Genomic DNA, 16,638 nt, shown 5'->3' with positions numbered 1-16,638 from the left:
TTTTCGCGGATCGTATTACACGGTCATTATAAATTTTTTTCTCCTCGAAATCTGTCGGCAGCGAACGAAACAAAACAAAAAAGTAATGCAAGAAAAAAGCAATAACGAGAATACAACGAATTTCAGTAATTAAAAAGTATATATATATATATATATATATACATATGTATGTATGTGTATATTATATACTGTATATAATATAGTAATATACATCAGAAAACATGCGCAGGGGCATCAACCGTGCGGCAACCGCGTGACGCCGTCGCCGCGTTACCATTATTATTATTATTTTCTTCTTCATATTCCATTATTCTTTCCCGATGCATCACCGCAGGTGAATAATAATTCCCCAATGCGTCTCCGCCATCGAGTTTTGTACCATGTGATACTAATATTATTTTTACCATTGTGCGTGGTTTCATTTTTTTCTGTTACATATCATTATCGAGACCCGCAGTGCGGACGCTGACGACGCATCATGTGTCAAAGACCTAAAAACGTAAAGGGGTGCGCGTGTATACGTAATAATCGATTTTTCTCTTTTATTTCTTACATATTGTTATTATATACTTTTAACTCGACATGTCACAAAAATGCTCAATAGTTAGAACCCACCCATCCCATTTGAAAAAAAAATATGAAATGAAAAAGTAAAACGGCGTTGACACGTGGTAAACAAAGTGTACGCGAACCGTCGAGATTCGATCTTTTTAAGTGAACGTTGTCAGCTGCGCACGGCGGAGGGGATAAGAAAAAACAAAGTTTCTTATAATATTTCTCTAGTATTTTTCTTTTTATTATTTTTATTTCACAACAAATTGGTTTACTGCTCCGAATTGAAGGTTATTTTTAAGCGCAACGTCCACATTATCGGTAAACACACGCACTGCTGTAAAATTTAAATATCATTTAACTTCTCAACACGTCACACCGCAAACTTCTGTTCTGTGTGTATGCGTTTCACCTGGGTGGTGACAACATCCGCTAAAAACGGATTATAAATCCTATTAACGTGAAACGATTTTCGTTTTCTATTTAACAATCAAATCTAACAAAGATCATAAATAACGTTCCACAATTTCTTTCGAAATCGAAGATTTAACTACACTACCATGCTCACAGCGTGGTCAATTATATCGTATTTAGCATTTATTGTTTTTACCGAATCCTTTTTCCACGGACAACGGTATAATATAGTAGATAAAACGATAATGTAAAATATTACTATTAAATCGTTTCTCAAAATGTACTCGTGTGTCCCATAATAACAATTTACATTAATTAGCTTCGATTTAATGACATTTAAAAATAAGTCAATATTAAATTTAAAAAAATTCCTTGAAATTGTATAAGCTTTAATTAATTTTTTTACCATCCAACAAAACAAACAATTTATAAATTAGAATTTTGATTAACCCCCTTTAACTTAACAACTTATGTTGGAGAGTGGGGGTTATTATAGTTAAGAAATATTAAATAATAATAAAATAATGATATAATATAACAATTTAAACAATATAAATATAAAAACTTTATAACTGTATGAACATAATATAATATAAACTTAATATAACATTACATTTAAAAATAAATAGACAAAGAAAAACCAAACAGACTTTACATTAACATAGCATTCTTATCCAATTCCATAAATAAATATTTATGTACTACAAATTTAACATGCATATAGTATCACTCATTTATTATATTCTTTTTAAATTCAAATAGCATAGAATTAAATTGTTAGTCTCAAATAGTAGTCTAAAAATGATTTATCATTAATAATTTATTTATATTCGGAAAAATTACATGTTGGTAGACACTGGTCAAAATATATATTTTACAGCTATTATACCAACTCCGCTGAAATGAAAACATTGTAATTTACTGTACCAGCACCACTGAACGTGTCAACGTCGAAGGTGCTTATGCTTTATATATCCTGATCAAAAATAAATAAAAAATAAAAATATATACATTAAACATAAAACTTATTATTTATTTATACACTATTTGTAAATAAAAAATGTCGTGGTTACCTGTTCACTGCAAACGCTGTAACCATATTGGTTGATAGACGGTAATGAAAAATAATTTTTACCACGTCCTTCCACGAGTTAATAATTCTGCAGGTTCTTTAATATTCCAAATAATATAATTCCTTACGATTTTCGTACTTTACTGTTTATAGCAATATACCGAACAGTCGAATTTACTACAGTTTATCATTTTAATAATATCATATAATTTGAACAAAGCTACAGAAATGCTGCAAGAGTGTATATTTTTTGTTGATCAATTCTAAATTATGTATATAGTATAATAATATGTAATATGTAAATAATATATAGAGTGTAACAAATGTAACATTTTAGACTCTAACAGATAATACATACGTACGAGTATATACGGTTATACCACCTAATATAACATACTTAAATACTTTAATAGAATAGTAACTATATAGCCTGCGGTTATTGGCTATAAGTATAGAGTATATAATAAATTGTTATAATTTTTTGTTAATATTTTATTGCAGCAATAAACAATAGTTGCGTAACAATACCATTAAATTAATATAAATAAGAGAACAACCAAAAAAAATAAAAATTAATTAATATTTAATTATATTTTATTATAAATTGACAATTTATATGTAGTAGGTATATATTATTTATGCGAATGGGTTGTAATTATTTGATACGACTTACTTTTTCAACTGATCATAATGTGCATTTTCTTTTTTGAAGAATAAAATTGATATACATAACTCGTAATAGTTAATATCATAATATTATAATATTACCAGATGATCTATTCAATTTAATGGAAATAAACATATGTATTTTTAAAATAATAATACTACGCCTATATATAACATATTATTTACAAATTATTATTCGTGTCAATATATAACGCGTTATATATATATATATATTTTTTACTGAAATTGTTTAAGAAGAATAATGTTTGCGACTGTGTGGCATTTGTATGACACGATAAATCAATATCAATACAATTGGATTTGTTTGGATTTTTAAATTTGGAACTGTCAACCGTTTAATAGATGAATGTACATTTTTCAGAACAATTGCATAAAACGCACATCTGTACATCAATTATTAAAAAAAAAACCTTTTATACAGTATACGAACTGTAATTATATATTATTAATGACAACTGACGATAGTCGATAAACAATCAACCCTTAAATGACATTTAGAAATGTCCCGTAAAATCGTTATTGTGGTCGACAATAGGCCGGCCGGATTCTATCCCTACGGATATTCACGTTTTAGCAAAACTCATATTTTTTATTATTATGATTTCTATTTCATACCGACGTAGGGCAAAAATGGTAACTGATTTGATTTACTTTGAAAATCCGATTCTTAGATACTATAATTTGTTATTGTATGTCAAGTCAATGACGTGTAGGTTTTTAAATAAATCAATACTAAAACCATATCCAAATAATAGTAGGTATATAAATAGTACTATGTATAACCACAATAAAAACAAAGTAATAAAATAAAATAGTATTTAATACTTTCATAAAAATTATTATTTATTGTTTTCAACTCATAAAACAAAGTACTTTTAAACTAATTAGGCGATTTGATTCAATTCACAATTCAATATTGAATTTGATTGAGTTTTGAAAATATGCCTATTTAATCATAATAATTTTAACCATCTATTTTATATACTTGATAATTACTTATTAGTTTTTTTTTTTAATGCTGACAACAATTATTTAAAGGATTTCCGATTTTTTTGACGATGGCACGTGGTTGTACAAAATAGCAAAATTTATATGGTATCTACTGTTAGGTACCTATGTGCTGTATATACTGTGTAGAATGTAGATACTAGATACTATATAATATTATGTGACTATACATTACATTAATTAATAGACAATTTATTCATAAATGTCACCCTAGTACTTAATCGATATCAGTTTAAAATAATACAAATTATATTATAAATATTTTATATGAAATAAGTAGTTTTCAAAATTACTAGTGTCAAAAATTTCATTTTTATTGTTATATTTTATCAAACGATTAATATATTACAATATAATCCATTAATTAATTAGGTTTATTTAAATAATTTATAATTAAATCCAAAACTGACAGATTATTATTATTATTATACAATACTATGTAAATTAATTATGTTTATAAAATTAATTATTTTAAATTTAAGTACATATAACTAATTAAATTGTATATCCTATAGTAAATTTATTAAATCATTAGATTATATAATTTTAATAATAAAAAATATTATTTTTGTAAATATAATATGGTTTATTACTTTAATTATTCATTATCGTTATTATTTATTAATATTATTAACGTGTGTATTAAAATAATCAGAAGCTAATTTAATCTAAATTGTTTACTTGATAGTTTATAATATTTTCATATTGTTATAATCCATCATGTTAATGCACTCGCTGTAGGCTATCTCGTTGTCGTATTTGTTGTGATTAATTTTCAATACAATGTAAAATACTCGCACTAGGTGACTGGCGCCGTAAAAAAATATAGGACACGTAACTACTCATGTTAATCAATTTCATTTACGTTAATAAAAATAGATATAGGTATTCATAATACTATAATATAGGTACTAATATGAATATCAGTAAGTCACGTTTCACGTATCTATACGAGTAAAAACCATTAAAGTGAATATTAAAGGTCCAAAATCCAGTTGCGGGACAAATATTACTTGATAGGTATAAGAAAATATGTAGAACGTCACTGCAGCACTAGCTATTATACATACAAAGATATACATTTTGACAATTTTGAAAAAAATAACGTCGTTCCACTCGTAAAGATATTTTCAAAATTGTCGGAGAAATTAATGTAATCAATTGCGCTATACTTACATTATATAATAATATAGAGCTCAAACATATGATATAGCTATCATTATAATAATAAATACAGTCATACGCAGAAATTCGCGTATAATATAGTGTATATATTTATATAGGGATTATACGCACGAGTGTCATACTGTCAAACATATTACAATTTATAATAATATATATTATAATATTAGGTATACATATACGAAGGCGGTTTATAGAATACAATTTAATATGCACAATTATTATTAAGCCATGAACGTTCGCATTGATATTATAATATTATTGTACGGCTTTGTTGTGTATATAATATATAATAGTATCTATCGATGCGATTAAAACGGTCGCTATATAGCCATCGCACTTATATATTATTATGTTACAGCGTACCTATATATGTGATAAATTATGTAGGTAGTGTTATTTAGAAATATATAATATATACAATTTATTATTATACAAGTACTTATATTGCCGCGAGCAGTGTTGTACAAAAATAATCCAAAAATAATCTGAATACCTATAAGATAAGATTATAAATAATATTTAAAATATTCATCTAGATAAGAAAAAAAACGAATTAAAAACTCTCCCTTGTAAAATAGCATTTTTGATAAAATGTTATAATATAAACTATAGAAGTTTAAATTTGAATTAAATATTTTAAATAAAATTATACCCATTTGTGTTTAAACAATGTATATACTTAATGAAAATAACACGGAAAAAATAAACATAAACGATTGCTTGGGCGCACGTCATTACAGAACATAATAATGAAATTGAATAAATGGATATACCTATATATATAGGCGATAGCTTATACAGAAAAAAAATATCTAAAATTAAAATTAAAAACATTATTGTAAAAAATTATAAAGATAATTTATCTCAGTCCAGACGACGATTTTATCTGAGTTTATTATAGATAAAAGATACTCGAAGTTATCTAGAACTAGATAATAGAATACACAATACAGGCGATGAGAACCTATGTATACTGTAATGTATTACAATAATGGTTGCAGGTAATAGATATTCATATTCGTCAGCGTTAAATTTACGAACGAACAATGGCTACGTCGTCTATTAGCACCACTTGTGCAGCATATTATGAGAACTCTGATCAGCTATATATCTATATATATGTATATAAATAAAGCATAATATTTTATTGTTATTATAATGGTATACTGGGTCACGCGAATGCGAATTGACCAAAGAAAAAATATTAAAAAAAACTCGAAGAGGAACCGCGCGGCGAGAAAGTCGTAAGACAATGCGTTTGCGTAATAATCAATCACCGTGAAAAAAAAATTAAAAAAAAAATTGTAACGCTTCTAATGGAAACAATTAAAATAACGACGACGACGCGCGACGGTCAGATTATAATAATAATAATAATAATGTAGGCGTATAGCATGGTTTTCGTTTAAAACGCGAAATACAATGTAATACGCGCGCGACGTCCAGGAAATCCAATTTCTACGGGCTGTCGATGATGCGTCATTGTGATCGAGTAGTTTTTCTTATATGTACTATGTTAAATAGGTGGCAGGGCTGAGGGGAAGGAAATATAGAAGAAAAATTAAGCTGCGTTTACCGAACATCTATTATAAACAACATATTATAAACATTTTAATATTATGATATTCGGTAAATAAAATAAAAAGGCAAACGTCAGCGACGTGTCCGCAAGTCGTGTCTTCGCCAAGTCGACGACGCATTCGATTCGAATAGGGCGGGCAAATTCTCGACAGAAAAACGAAAAAAAATTTAAATATATACTGTAACTATAACGATAACAATTTTCTTGAAAAAAAATCATCTCGCGTTCTTTTTAATGACGTCCCTCGTGTTGTCTGGCCGCGGATCGTTAACCGATAGTGAGATAATAACGACGACTACAAATGATAACACTACAAGAAGAAGAACAACAACAACAACAACAATAATAATATTATTACGAAGAATAGTAGAGGAAATTACTGTCATTATTATAACGAAAAAATGATTCGCGCGCGGACGTCTGACGAAGAAAACGCCACGAGGGCGCGCCACCGTCGATCGCCCGGCAGGTCGCGCGCGCCCCGGCAGTCGGTGTACCGCCGCACAAGTCTGAAAGGAGCGCGCCAGTCACTAGTCAGTCCGGTGTCCGACGTCCAACCATTCAGTAAACGCACCGCCGCACGACTGTGTTCACTTGTGTTGTGTAGTCGTCACTCGTGCGTGTTTTTGTTTTTTTTTTGTCGTCGATCGTCAAATTAATACCGTCTAGCACCTGAGCCATTTATTTCGATTATTGCAACTGTTTTTTTTTTTTTTTAATTATTATTTGATTTATTAACTTATTTTTTTGTTTTGGTGATCTAAGAAAAAAATTGTTAATTATTAAAAAAAAAAAATAAATAAATAAAATCTGGTGATAAAGAAATTATTTAAGTTCACAGTATTAGTATATTGTTGTTAAATCGAGTTTCGTGCGCCAGATGCTTGCAGTGACAGTTGCCAGTGTTCCTCGTCGCCGGTGTCTCCAGGAGGAGTATCGTTGTTAACCGCGCGCGCGTGTGTCGTCGCCGTACGGTGATCTTCGGCGTGTGTGTTCGTCGCGCGCAGCCGTCGTCGTCTCACCCGATGGCTCTGAACGCCACTACGTGTTACAACAAGGCGGTGATCGCGGGCTACGGGTCGTCGTACCCCAGCCCGCTGGCCGCCGCCGCCGGCGTACCGTCCGCCCTGATGGTGGCCGCGGCCGCAGGATCCGCGAGCGGATCGCCGTCGTCTCGGTCCGGGTCGTCCGGGTCCGGTACCGGGCCTTCCGGGTACCGCGTCAAGGACTTCAACGTGCCCCTGCACGTCGACTGCAGCGTCGAGTACGAAATGCCCAGCTCGGCCAAGCCGCCGGTGGGTGGCAAGGTCGAGCCGCTGCTCATGATCCACCCGTCGTATTACCGGAAGGCCGAGAGCCGGACCCGCAGCCTGTTCGTCAACAACATGCCCGCCGCCGCTGCCTCGTCGTCCGGCCGGAGCAGACCCTCGGTCGCCGCGGCCGCGGTCGGTGGCGTCTGCGGTAGGTCGGGCGTCTCCGCCGCCATCGCGAACGCCGCCGACGGACCGCCGCCCGCGAAAAAACCGTACGCCGGACCGGCTCCCGGAGTGACCGCGTCCACCGCGGCCGGCGTTTACGGCATGGTTACCGGCGCCGTGGCCGCCGCCGCCGGCGCGTCCCAGTGGCCCCCGTTGGGCTCCAGCGCCGAGCACCAACACCACGACGGCAAACGCACCCTAGACATGGTCCAGCGGCAATACCAACAGCACCTGCAGGCCAGTCTGCCGCCGCCGATGATGACGGCTGCCTTGCCCACCGACAAAACCCACATGACAGGTTAGTTGACGGATTTCACGATCACATATTATTGTATTTTTATATACCGCTGTGTAGGGACGTTTTCGAACCGATCGATATAATGTTATTATAATATTTATTGTCGTGCTTACGGCACTTGTGTATGCAAAGGAGAGGGTTTTCGAGTAAAATTATAAATGTCGAAAGTCTAATTCTGGTTGAAAAGTGTATGTATAACGACAGTTTCATCGCACTTCCGTGCGGTCAGCTTTTTCCTCGTCATGTTAAAGGTATATCGTATAGTTTTGATAAAGGATGTATTCGAATACTTTTCTTCTAAAACGTTCGACGCCGTCTCTCGGTTATCATATGCTTAAAAAATAATCTTTTTCTTTCGCACTTGTTTGTTTATCTTTCTATCGCGTCGGAGAACAAAAAAAACAAACCTCGAATGACGTTTTAATCTTGTTTTTGGTCCGTATTCCAACGTCGTACGTGTTAGTCCACTTGAATTTTTGTCATATCACTGCACGAAATTTTTTGAAAAATAATAAATAGGTGTAAAAAAAACTGTTTAATTTCATATCGGTATCCGGCCGGCGCCCGCTCGCCTTATCGTAATATGAGGTGAAAAATAATTGGTTCTGTAAATGATCGTAATGGTTACCTACGAGTTTTCTTGTTTCTATTCTATTCGTCCAGTAAAGCGCGTATACATAGAAAACAAAAACCAATTATGTCATCCCGTCGCGTTTTTGACACATTCCCGCTATACCTATAACTTTTTTTTTACAAGCGAATGTTCCGTTCCGCTTTGCATTTTTACAATTTTGCGGCGGAACGTGTAAAGTCTGTCGGCGGAGGGTAGTGTCGCCTGTACATTTTAATATTTAAAAAGTTTATCAAAAAAAAAACTACCAATTTTTTAGCGTATTGTCGGCGAATGAAAAATTAGTATTCCTCCGGTGCGAGGGGGCCCATCGTTCGCACAAAGAACGCGAGCCCCGTACACGTAAGGGGGCGGAAAAGAGCAGGGTTTTTTTTTTTATCACATTTACGTCCGTAATTAACGTTGATTTATAGGTCCGAAAAAGAAAAAAGTATTAGGTAAGGGTATAAAGAAGAAACCTTTGTTAATTACACACTGCGCGAGTTTAAAAATGAAAAAAACCGTACACCCTTTGAAACCAGGACTGTATTTAATATTATTATTTTTTATATTTCTTGTCGGATAATTTCATTTCGGAAATCGAGAGAAATTCTTCCGCGTAAAGTTTTCCAGGAATAACACCCCTCGTCAAAGAACTAGCACACTAAGGCAGTGCGTTAAATCACAGCAGTTCCGACTTCACTTCGTATACACTAATTACGTGCGCTTTATTATTATTTATATTTTTTTCTGGCGCAGTTCGCGTATTCCATTTAATTCTGTTTTGTTTTCACCCGCGGTTATGTGGGGCCTCGTCCCTCGAGGGCCTTGCTAATAAATTACAATAACAACAACGTCGCCGTCACCGATAAATTATTATGGCCTAGGGTTTATGAACCTCCCAAATTATACAAATCATGCAAACGTTTTCGATTTTTTATTCATTTTTTTTTTTTTTATAATCGAAACAACATTTTAAGAGAGTTCCCCCACCCTTAGCGAACCGCTACAGACAGTGTCACGAAACGATGAACTTTCTTGCCCAATTTACATTTAATATTATGTAGATTTGTTTCGGCGTATCAACTTTCAAACGACCTTGTGCCTGAAATTCGTTCTTAATAACAAACGAATGTTGTATCCGTACGCGCGCTCAAAAAAACACGTCGAGGTAATATATATATTTTTTCGGCTAATTGAACAGCTACTATAAATCTCCCGTCATCGGCCGCAGGAGTGTGAGCACATTTAAATACTAATTAATATTTAGCGTACGTACTGACACTCGATCATTATAACAGGTGTGTTGTCTCGACAGAGATATTTCGCCCGTTGGCGGTGGCGATGTTGACGATGATAATAATAATAATGATAAAAAAAATTGAACAACAAACTAAAAGTTATGTAAAATATTATATTGCCTCTCACGAAAACAGAATCGTGTTCTGTGCCCGAAGACGGCGCAAAATGAAATTTCCAAACCGGCACGAAAGCGTCCTCTGAACTTTTGTATGGGCACTTTATATTCGTATATATTATGCGTAGAGCCCGCAACAGCTGCTGTAGAACCTGCGTCTAATGATTATGATAATAATCGCTGTTTTTCGTCATAATAATTATCATCATCAACGTTGTCGTCATCATTATATTATTCTAACACGTCTGCGGGTGAAAAATAATAATAACAATAACAGTATGTGTGTAGCGTGTGATGTCTATTGAAATTTTGCTCATGACTCATGCATAACGTGCGAGCCGCCGCCGATACACGCGCACAATGGTGTCAGACGGCTGAAACGGATACGGTGTATACGTTCATTGTATTCAGATATTACGGCATACATACAGACACACACACACACATTTGGTCATCCTTTTCAAATATATACCCGCGAGAGAGAATGTGTGTGTGTCACTTGTTGTTAATGGCTTCGCATACGTTCGCGTCCCGTAGACGACGACAATGCTCGCGAGCTCGTGTACGTTACACAATTGGCGGCGGGGGACCCAGGGGGAGTCGTGTCGAAATTTATCGTCTTCGAAAAAGGCGACGGATAAATGATAAGATATGAAAAAAGAATTGTACGTGTGCGTCGTGCGATAGCGCGATGGGAGGAACAAATTTTTTCCATACTTTCCGCCCATTATACCTACCCATTACATGTATGTATACCTGCAACCTGTACAGCATATAAACTGCAAAGTGCGTCATTTTTTTCTTATGTTATAGTTACACAGAGAATGGACGAGAGAACCGATTTTGACCGACAGCCGTTTTTTCTTTTATTATATATTTTTTTTTTTCATTTTTTTTTTATCGCGCTATAAAATGATTACACGCAGTAAGCGGAATTTTTTTCTATCCCGGAAATTCGCTGCGTCCATTTTTATCGCCACGTAGTAATAAAGTTTTCGTTTACAACGAAATCTACTGCAGCAGTAACCGATTTTCCGGTATTATATATAGAGCAGCGTAAAGGCGCTGCTCATATAATTTGCAAATGGTTCGCCCCTATCCGTTTTGCCACCGGTGGCTATAATAGTATAACTCGTATGTTCAACAACTCGTATTATATACCATAAATATAGATCATATGTACACATATAGATCACCAAAGCGAAAGTTTATTTTTGACACGTAATAGTTTATTAATATGTATAATATAAAAGTTTAAAAATATAATAATTCAATATCATTAATAACTAATAAGGTTACGTGGACAACAAAATAGAATTGTAAAACTGTTGTCTCGTCCTCGAGAATTGTGCCGCAGGATTCGGTTCCCATACGCCCATATAATATTGAATATTTAAATCACATATTCGCATTTTATCGAAACGCTCACGAGTGTGTGAGTGTGTAGGATAAAGATGGTGTCAAAACTCGTCTGTAGAGTTTTTTGTTTTTAATTTTTTCCATCTCTCGTCACACGCGAAACGTTTTTATTTTTTCAGCACAAATTACGCATACGATGACATACATGATTTGTCGACAAAAAAATATATTCCCGCACTCGTCTTTCAACGAAAGAAATTATGAAAAAAAACACCGTCTCTCTGTCTATGTATAGTGTTCTCGACACTGTGTATATCTATTATACATAATAAATCGTATTTGACCCTAATTTTTGTCGCACGCTCTCGATTTGCTTGAATTCCCCTTGTCGTGCAACCCTGTCGTTCGGGTCGTTTATTAATTTTCCATCTGCAGCAGCGTTCTGTCCGTCGTCGTGAATTGGGTCTCATTAAAATCGATATCGCGCCCGCTCGCCAGTCGTGTAATTTATTACAAAATATTTTTTAAGTGTTTGCAGGATGGGTGGTTGGGTTGATAAAAGACGGTCTAATACTAGTATTCATGTTTATATATTGTATTGGTACGACGAGAAACAGAAACGGAGAAGGATGCGCGCTGTGGTTGTATGGGGTGTATATAAATATACTCATACTTGTAATATTACAATGGTGTATCTATAAACGCGCGCATATCATTATAACAGTCGGCCGACTCACGATGACTGTCTTTGGAGTTCCTGTTCGTACATGACGACAACGACGACGGGAAACCAGACACGCAGTTTGTACGTCTATCGCATAATATATAAGGACGTGTGACGGTCTAACCACATTACTCTGTGTGCGTGCTCGTGACTCGATGAGACCCCCTCGAAATGATTTCACAGAATTTTCGATTTTTTTTTTTGTCGATGTCGTCACATATAGTTTTCAATTATTTAACTCTTGTTGAACGGCCCAAGGGAAGATGGAAATACTGAGCAAAAAAACATATTTAATTGGTCGCCGACGGTATCTGCTGTACCGATACCGACAACATACAATGATTTCACTACGTTTATATTATATTTATATTAAAGATAATAATAAGCGAATTCATCGATTACTTTACGACCGCCGGTAACCTATTCCTGCTATCCGCCGTCCCCAGTCGGTCGGCGTTTATCGATATGACCGATCTAAATTGCTTATATCATTATTATTATTATTATTAGGTATATGCGATTGTGTTGTTTTAAGGACGCGCGGAACTTTGTGATTATTTTTATTAATGTACGCATACGATTTTTTTCACCAATTAGACGTTTTTAAGTATTTTTATCCCGCTTAGGTTTATCACCGAATATGCGTGTAAATAATGAAATATGATTTATTGTTTTCGAAAAGCATTCGGATTCATGATAATAATGGCATAGTGATGTATACAATGCGCCTTTATAATATTCAAATGTTTATTTTCTTTTTCGTTTTACGCCAATCCCCTGGTGGGTCTCCCGAAACTCGAACGAGCATATGCACCACATACCGAGAACACGAATCCGTACTAAAAAGAAGAAAGAAAGAACATCGACAAAAGATGCGTATGATAATGCATGCGCCCTTTATCGAACATTTTGATCAATTTTCTCCCCCCTATTTATTTCTTCGTCGCAAAATCCACCTCACCCGTCAGTTGGTAGTGCGTCGTTTCTTTTTGAATGTACGCGAGTCCGGTTTACTCCGCGACTATACGACGACATCGGCCCGGCGATTTATTGCAATAATTTACAATCGTTACACATTTATAATACTCGTACGCATGACACACATACACATACAATAATACAATACACACAAATATATATTATAATATTATATTTATTATTTTACCGGTTGCTATGAGAGTGAGGTATTTCCTTTATTCGCGCGGACAGCAATATTATTTATGTGGTCCACAGAATGTGTGTGTTTTATGCGTATATTATTATTGTTATATATATATATATATATATATATATATATATATATATATATGGCGATAAACCGTCGGACCGGAAAAATGATAATTTTAAAACGGGCGACCGTCGTTCCAATGTTCACGTATAGATATTGTGCGTATTGTGTACATGATTATGTTATATACTGCTGGGTTGTGCATGCGCGTTAGTATACATTATATAAATTATAAAGTATAAACAACTAACAACTTCTATGCTGCAGGCTATTACGAGTGAAAAACATTTTTTTTTCACCAGAAAAACTTACAATCTGCATTAAAAATACACTCATGATAAAACATATAATTGTATACGTCGTATTTTCTTACATCGATTGTTAAGTTATTTATTGACTACTGACGGGTGGAGAAACGTACACAGCGCGATTCGTGTTTAATTAATTTAAACCATTGGAACGTTACGAAACAAAAGATTATTGTTAAAATGTATTCCATGGATAAAGAAGTAAAAAAAAAAAAAACCACACACACTATTAATTACGAATGAAAACGAACGGAAATAGGTCAGCTTCGGCCGTCGTCCACTATAAAAATCGAGTAATTTAGCCAATTAAACGTGTATAAAATCATATATTATAACCCGCACTTCTGCAGCTCTTCGTTTTTGCCAGGCGTGCTATGATGTCGGGTTATTGTTACGAGCGAGGTTGTGAGTTACTCCCAAGAAAAATTTACATTTACATTATTTTCCTTCTCGTACTTATTCCCTCCCTTTGGTCGTACAATCTTGGTTTTGCTATTCTTCCGTGTCGTATATACAATAGGCTTAGTGGTGCCACTAAATTTTCACGCATTAAAACATCTAATTGGTTTATTAATAATGTTTTGTTTCCGTTTATATAATATAATATTATGAATTTTTCTCTCAGGAGGCTTCCTCAGCAGCAGTGTCTATAAAATAATGAAATTCTCAAAGTACGAATTTTATGAGTTTAGTAGGCATCTCCTATACACATCTATATAATAGAATGGTGCTATAAGTTTATAATCATTTTGATTGAGTATAATATAATATACTTTTGCAGCGGTATTCTATATTTTAACGAGCATAATAATTATTATTATCATACTTCGGTCGGGCGTTAATAATGTTATATTTAAATATTTGATTTAAAAGGGCGTATAATTTATTCAGTATGTCAGCTTGTTTAATGTACCTATATATATAATATATAATATTATGATTCAATTAAATCATGAAAAAAGTTTTAAAAGAATGATTTCCAGATGACAGTTGTTCCCTTTTTATGGTTGAAATATTATAGGAATACAAAACTTAAGATATCGTATATCTAGTTTTGATAAAATATTTTCTTTCTAGTTGTTTGAGAAAAAAAACTTTTTTCATTCAAATAAAAAAAAAATAGTTTTCTGTAATTTTAACGCAGGTACTCGTACAATTTACTGCTATTTAATAAGTTTTAATTCGACGCTAGACGCAAAATTAATTATTTTCGTTCTGACTGAAGATTTTGGTTAACATAACTCGTTTTGAATGCACCGTCGAGTAAAATTGATTGATGTCAAAATCACGAATTTTTAAGAGTTGCTTTGGTAATATAAAACCGATAAACGGTTTTTGAGGGTCGTACTGCACACGACTCGACTCTGTCACGTAATTCAATTTATTTGGTAAAGGTACTTTGATATTGTTGTACATAATCATGCACATTGAGCAGCGTTTAAAATCAAAAATCGTCGATCTGACGTAATATAGATGATATTATATATCCGACGAACTATCTTTTGATTTAAGACTCTCACGAATTGTCTGCGACTAGAAAAACTATAAGTTACTTCAGATTCGTCATAATTTTTTTTGTCCTTCTTCTCCTCTCATGGACAAGAAAGAAAACTTTTTTTCGCTGTTGAATCATCTAGAAGTATAAAAGAAGTTTTTTGATGACGAAAAACTTGCTTTCCCTATCCATTTTTGCCGATCGCATTGTATAGCATTTATAAATATAATAAAGGGTCTTCTTTTTATTAATTCGTCGGGGTTCGAGTAAATAATTAAAAGTAAGGGGGAATTTAAAAAAAGGATCAAATAGTTTTAATTAAAAGAAAGAACGATGCAAAAAAACTGTAAAGAAAAAAAACGTGTTCTGATGGCGTTTTTTATTTTTTGTCCATGTTTAGTGCCGAAAGGGTGTTCTTGCTGCCAGGCGAAATTATTAAAGCGCAAAGCCCAACAACCGCCATCGGTGCCTCAACAACAACCACAGCAACACCATATCCACCATCACCAACAACAACAACAACAACTACAACAACAACACTTATCGCAACCATCTCATTTACAACAACAACAACAACAACAACAACACCTCCATCACCACCAGCAGCAGCAGCAACACCATCAACATCTTCATCATCAACAACAGCAGCAACACCACCATCACCAGCAGCAGCAGCAACAACAACAGCAGCAACAACAACAACACATCCATCACCATCATCATCATCAACAGCAGCAACAACAGCAGCAGCAACAACAGCAGCAACACCAAGAGTACCACAAGTCGAGGCAAAACGAACCGCAAACTCCTCAGTTGTGGGGTTTTAACGGTACCATCGCAGCGGTGTTGCGCAACGAGTACGGTGGCAAACCGACGAAAACGTTAGGACGTATCACCGACCCTATCAACAACATCCTGACGCCCACGTACATGTTCTGAGCGTCGGAGTTGATATGATATTTTTTATTATATTTTGTGATAGACTGTTAAAACATATAAAAAAAAAAACCACGTTCGGATCGAATAGATCTACGAAAAAAAATATGATATAATTAGGTATTGGACTTGTACGGTTTAATAAATAATATTACATACCTACCTATATTATACGTTATCATTATTGTAATATGTTATGTACGCGCGCGCTTAGCGTGTCGCGTATAAACATAATAATATTATACATATAGTTGTAGACCGCGACGAGAATAATATAATATAACG

General features: G+C 34.3%; 1 protein-coding gene across 1 annotated transcript; it reads left to right on the top strand.

Annotated features, from left to right (window-relative positions):
- The first annotated feature begins 7,022 nt into the window (after window positions 1-7,022).
- LOC113556023 (mediator of RNA polymerase II transcription subunit 15-like) lies at window positions 7,023-16,437 on the top strand. Its single transcript, XM_026960725.1, has 2 exons — window positions 7,023-8,276; window positions 15,818-16,437. Exons 1-2 carry the CDS (start codon window positions 7,526-7,528, stop codon window positions 16,354-16,356), a joined length of 1,290 nt encoding a protein of 429 aa, XP_026816526.1. The 5' UTR covers window positions 7,023-7,525; the 3' UTR covers window positions 16,357-16,437.
- Window positions 16,438-16,638: the final 201 nt, after the last annotated feature.

This window comes from Rhopalosiphum maidis, chromosome 1, assembly GCF_003676215.2.
Source record: "Rhopalosiphum maidis isolate BTI-1 chromosome 1, ASM367621v3, whole genome shotgun sequence".
NCBI classification, from domain to species: Eukaryota; Metazoa; Arthropoda; class Insecta; order Hemiptera; family Aphididae; genus Rhopalosiphum; species Rhopalosiphum maidis.
This window is presented reverse-complemented; position numbering and strand designations above follow the sequence as displayed.

Bases quoted from the DNA above. Each gene is read 5' to 3' on its own strand.
- LOC113556023 (XM_026960725.1), top strand. From the start codon at position 7,526: ATGGCTCTGAACGCCACTACGTGTTACAACAAGGCGGTGATCGCGGGC. The intron at 8,277-15,817 runs GTTAGTTGACGG...GTCCATGTTTAG, and splicing joins CGACAAAACCCACATGACAG to TGCCGAAAGGGTGTTCTTGC.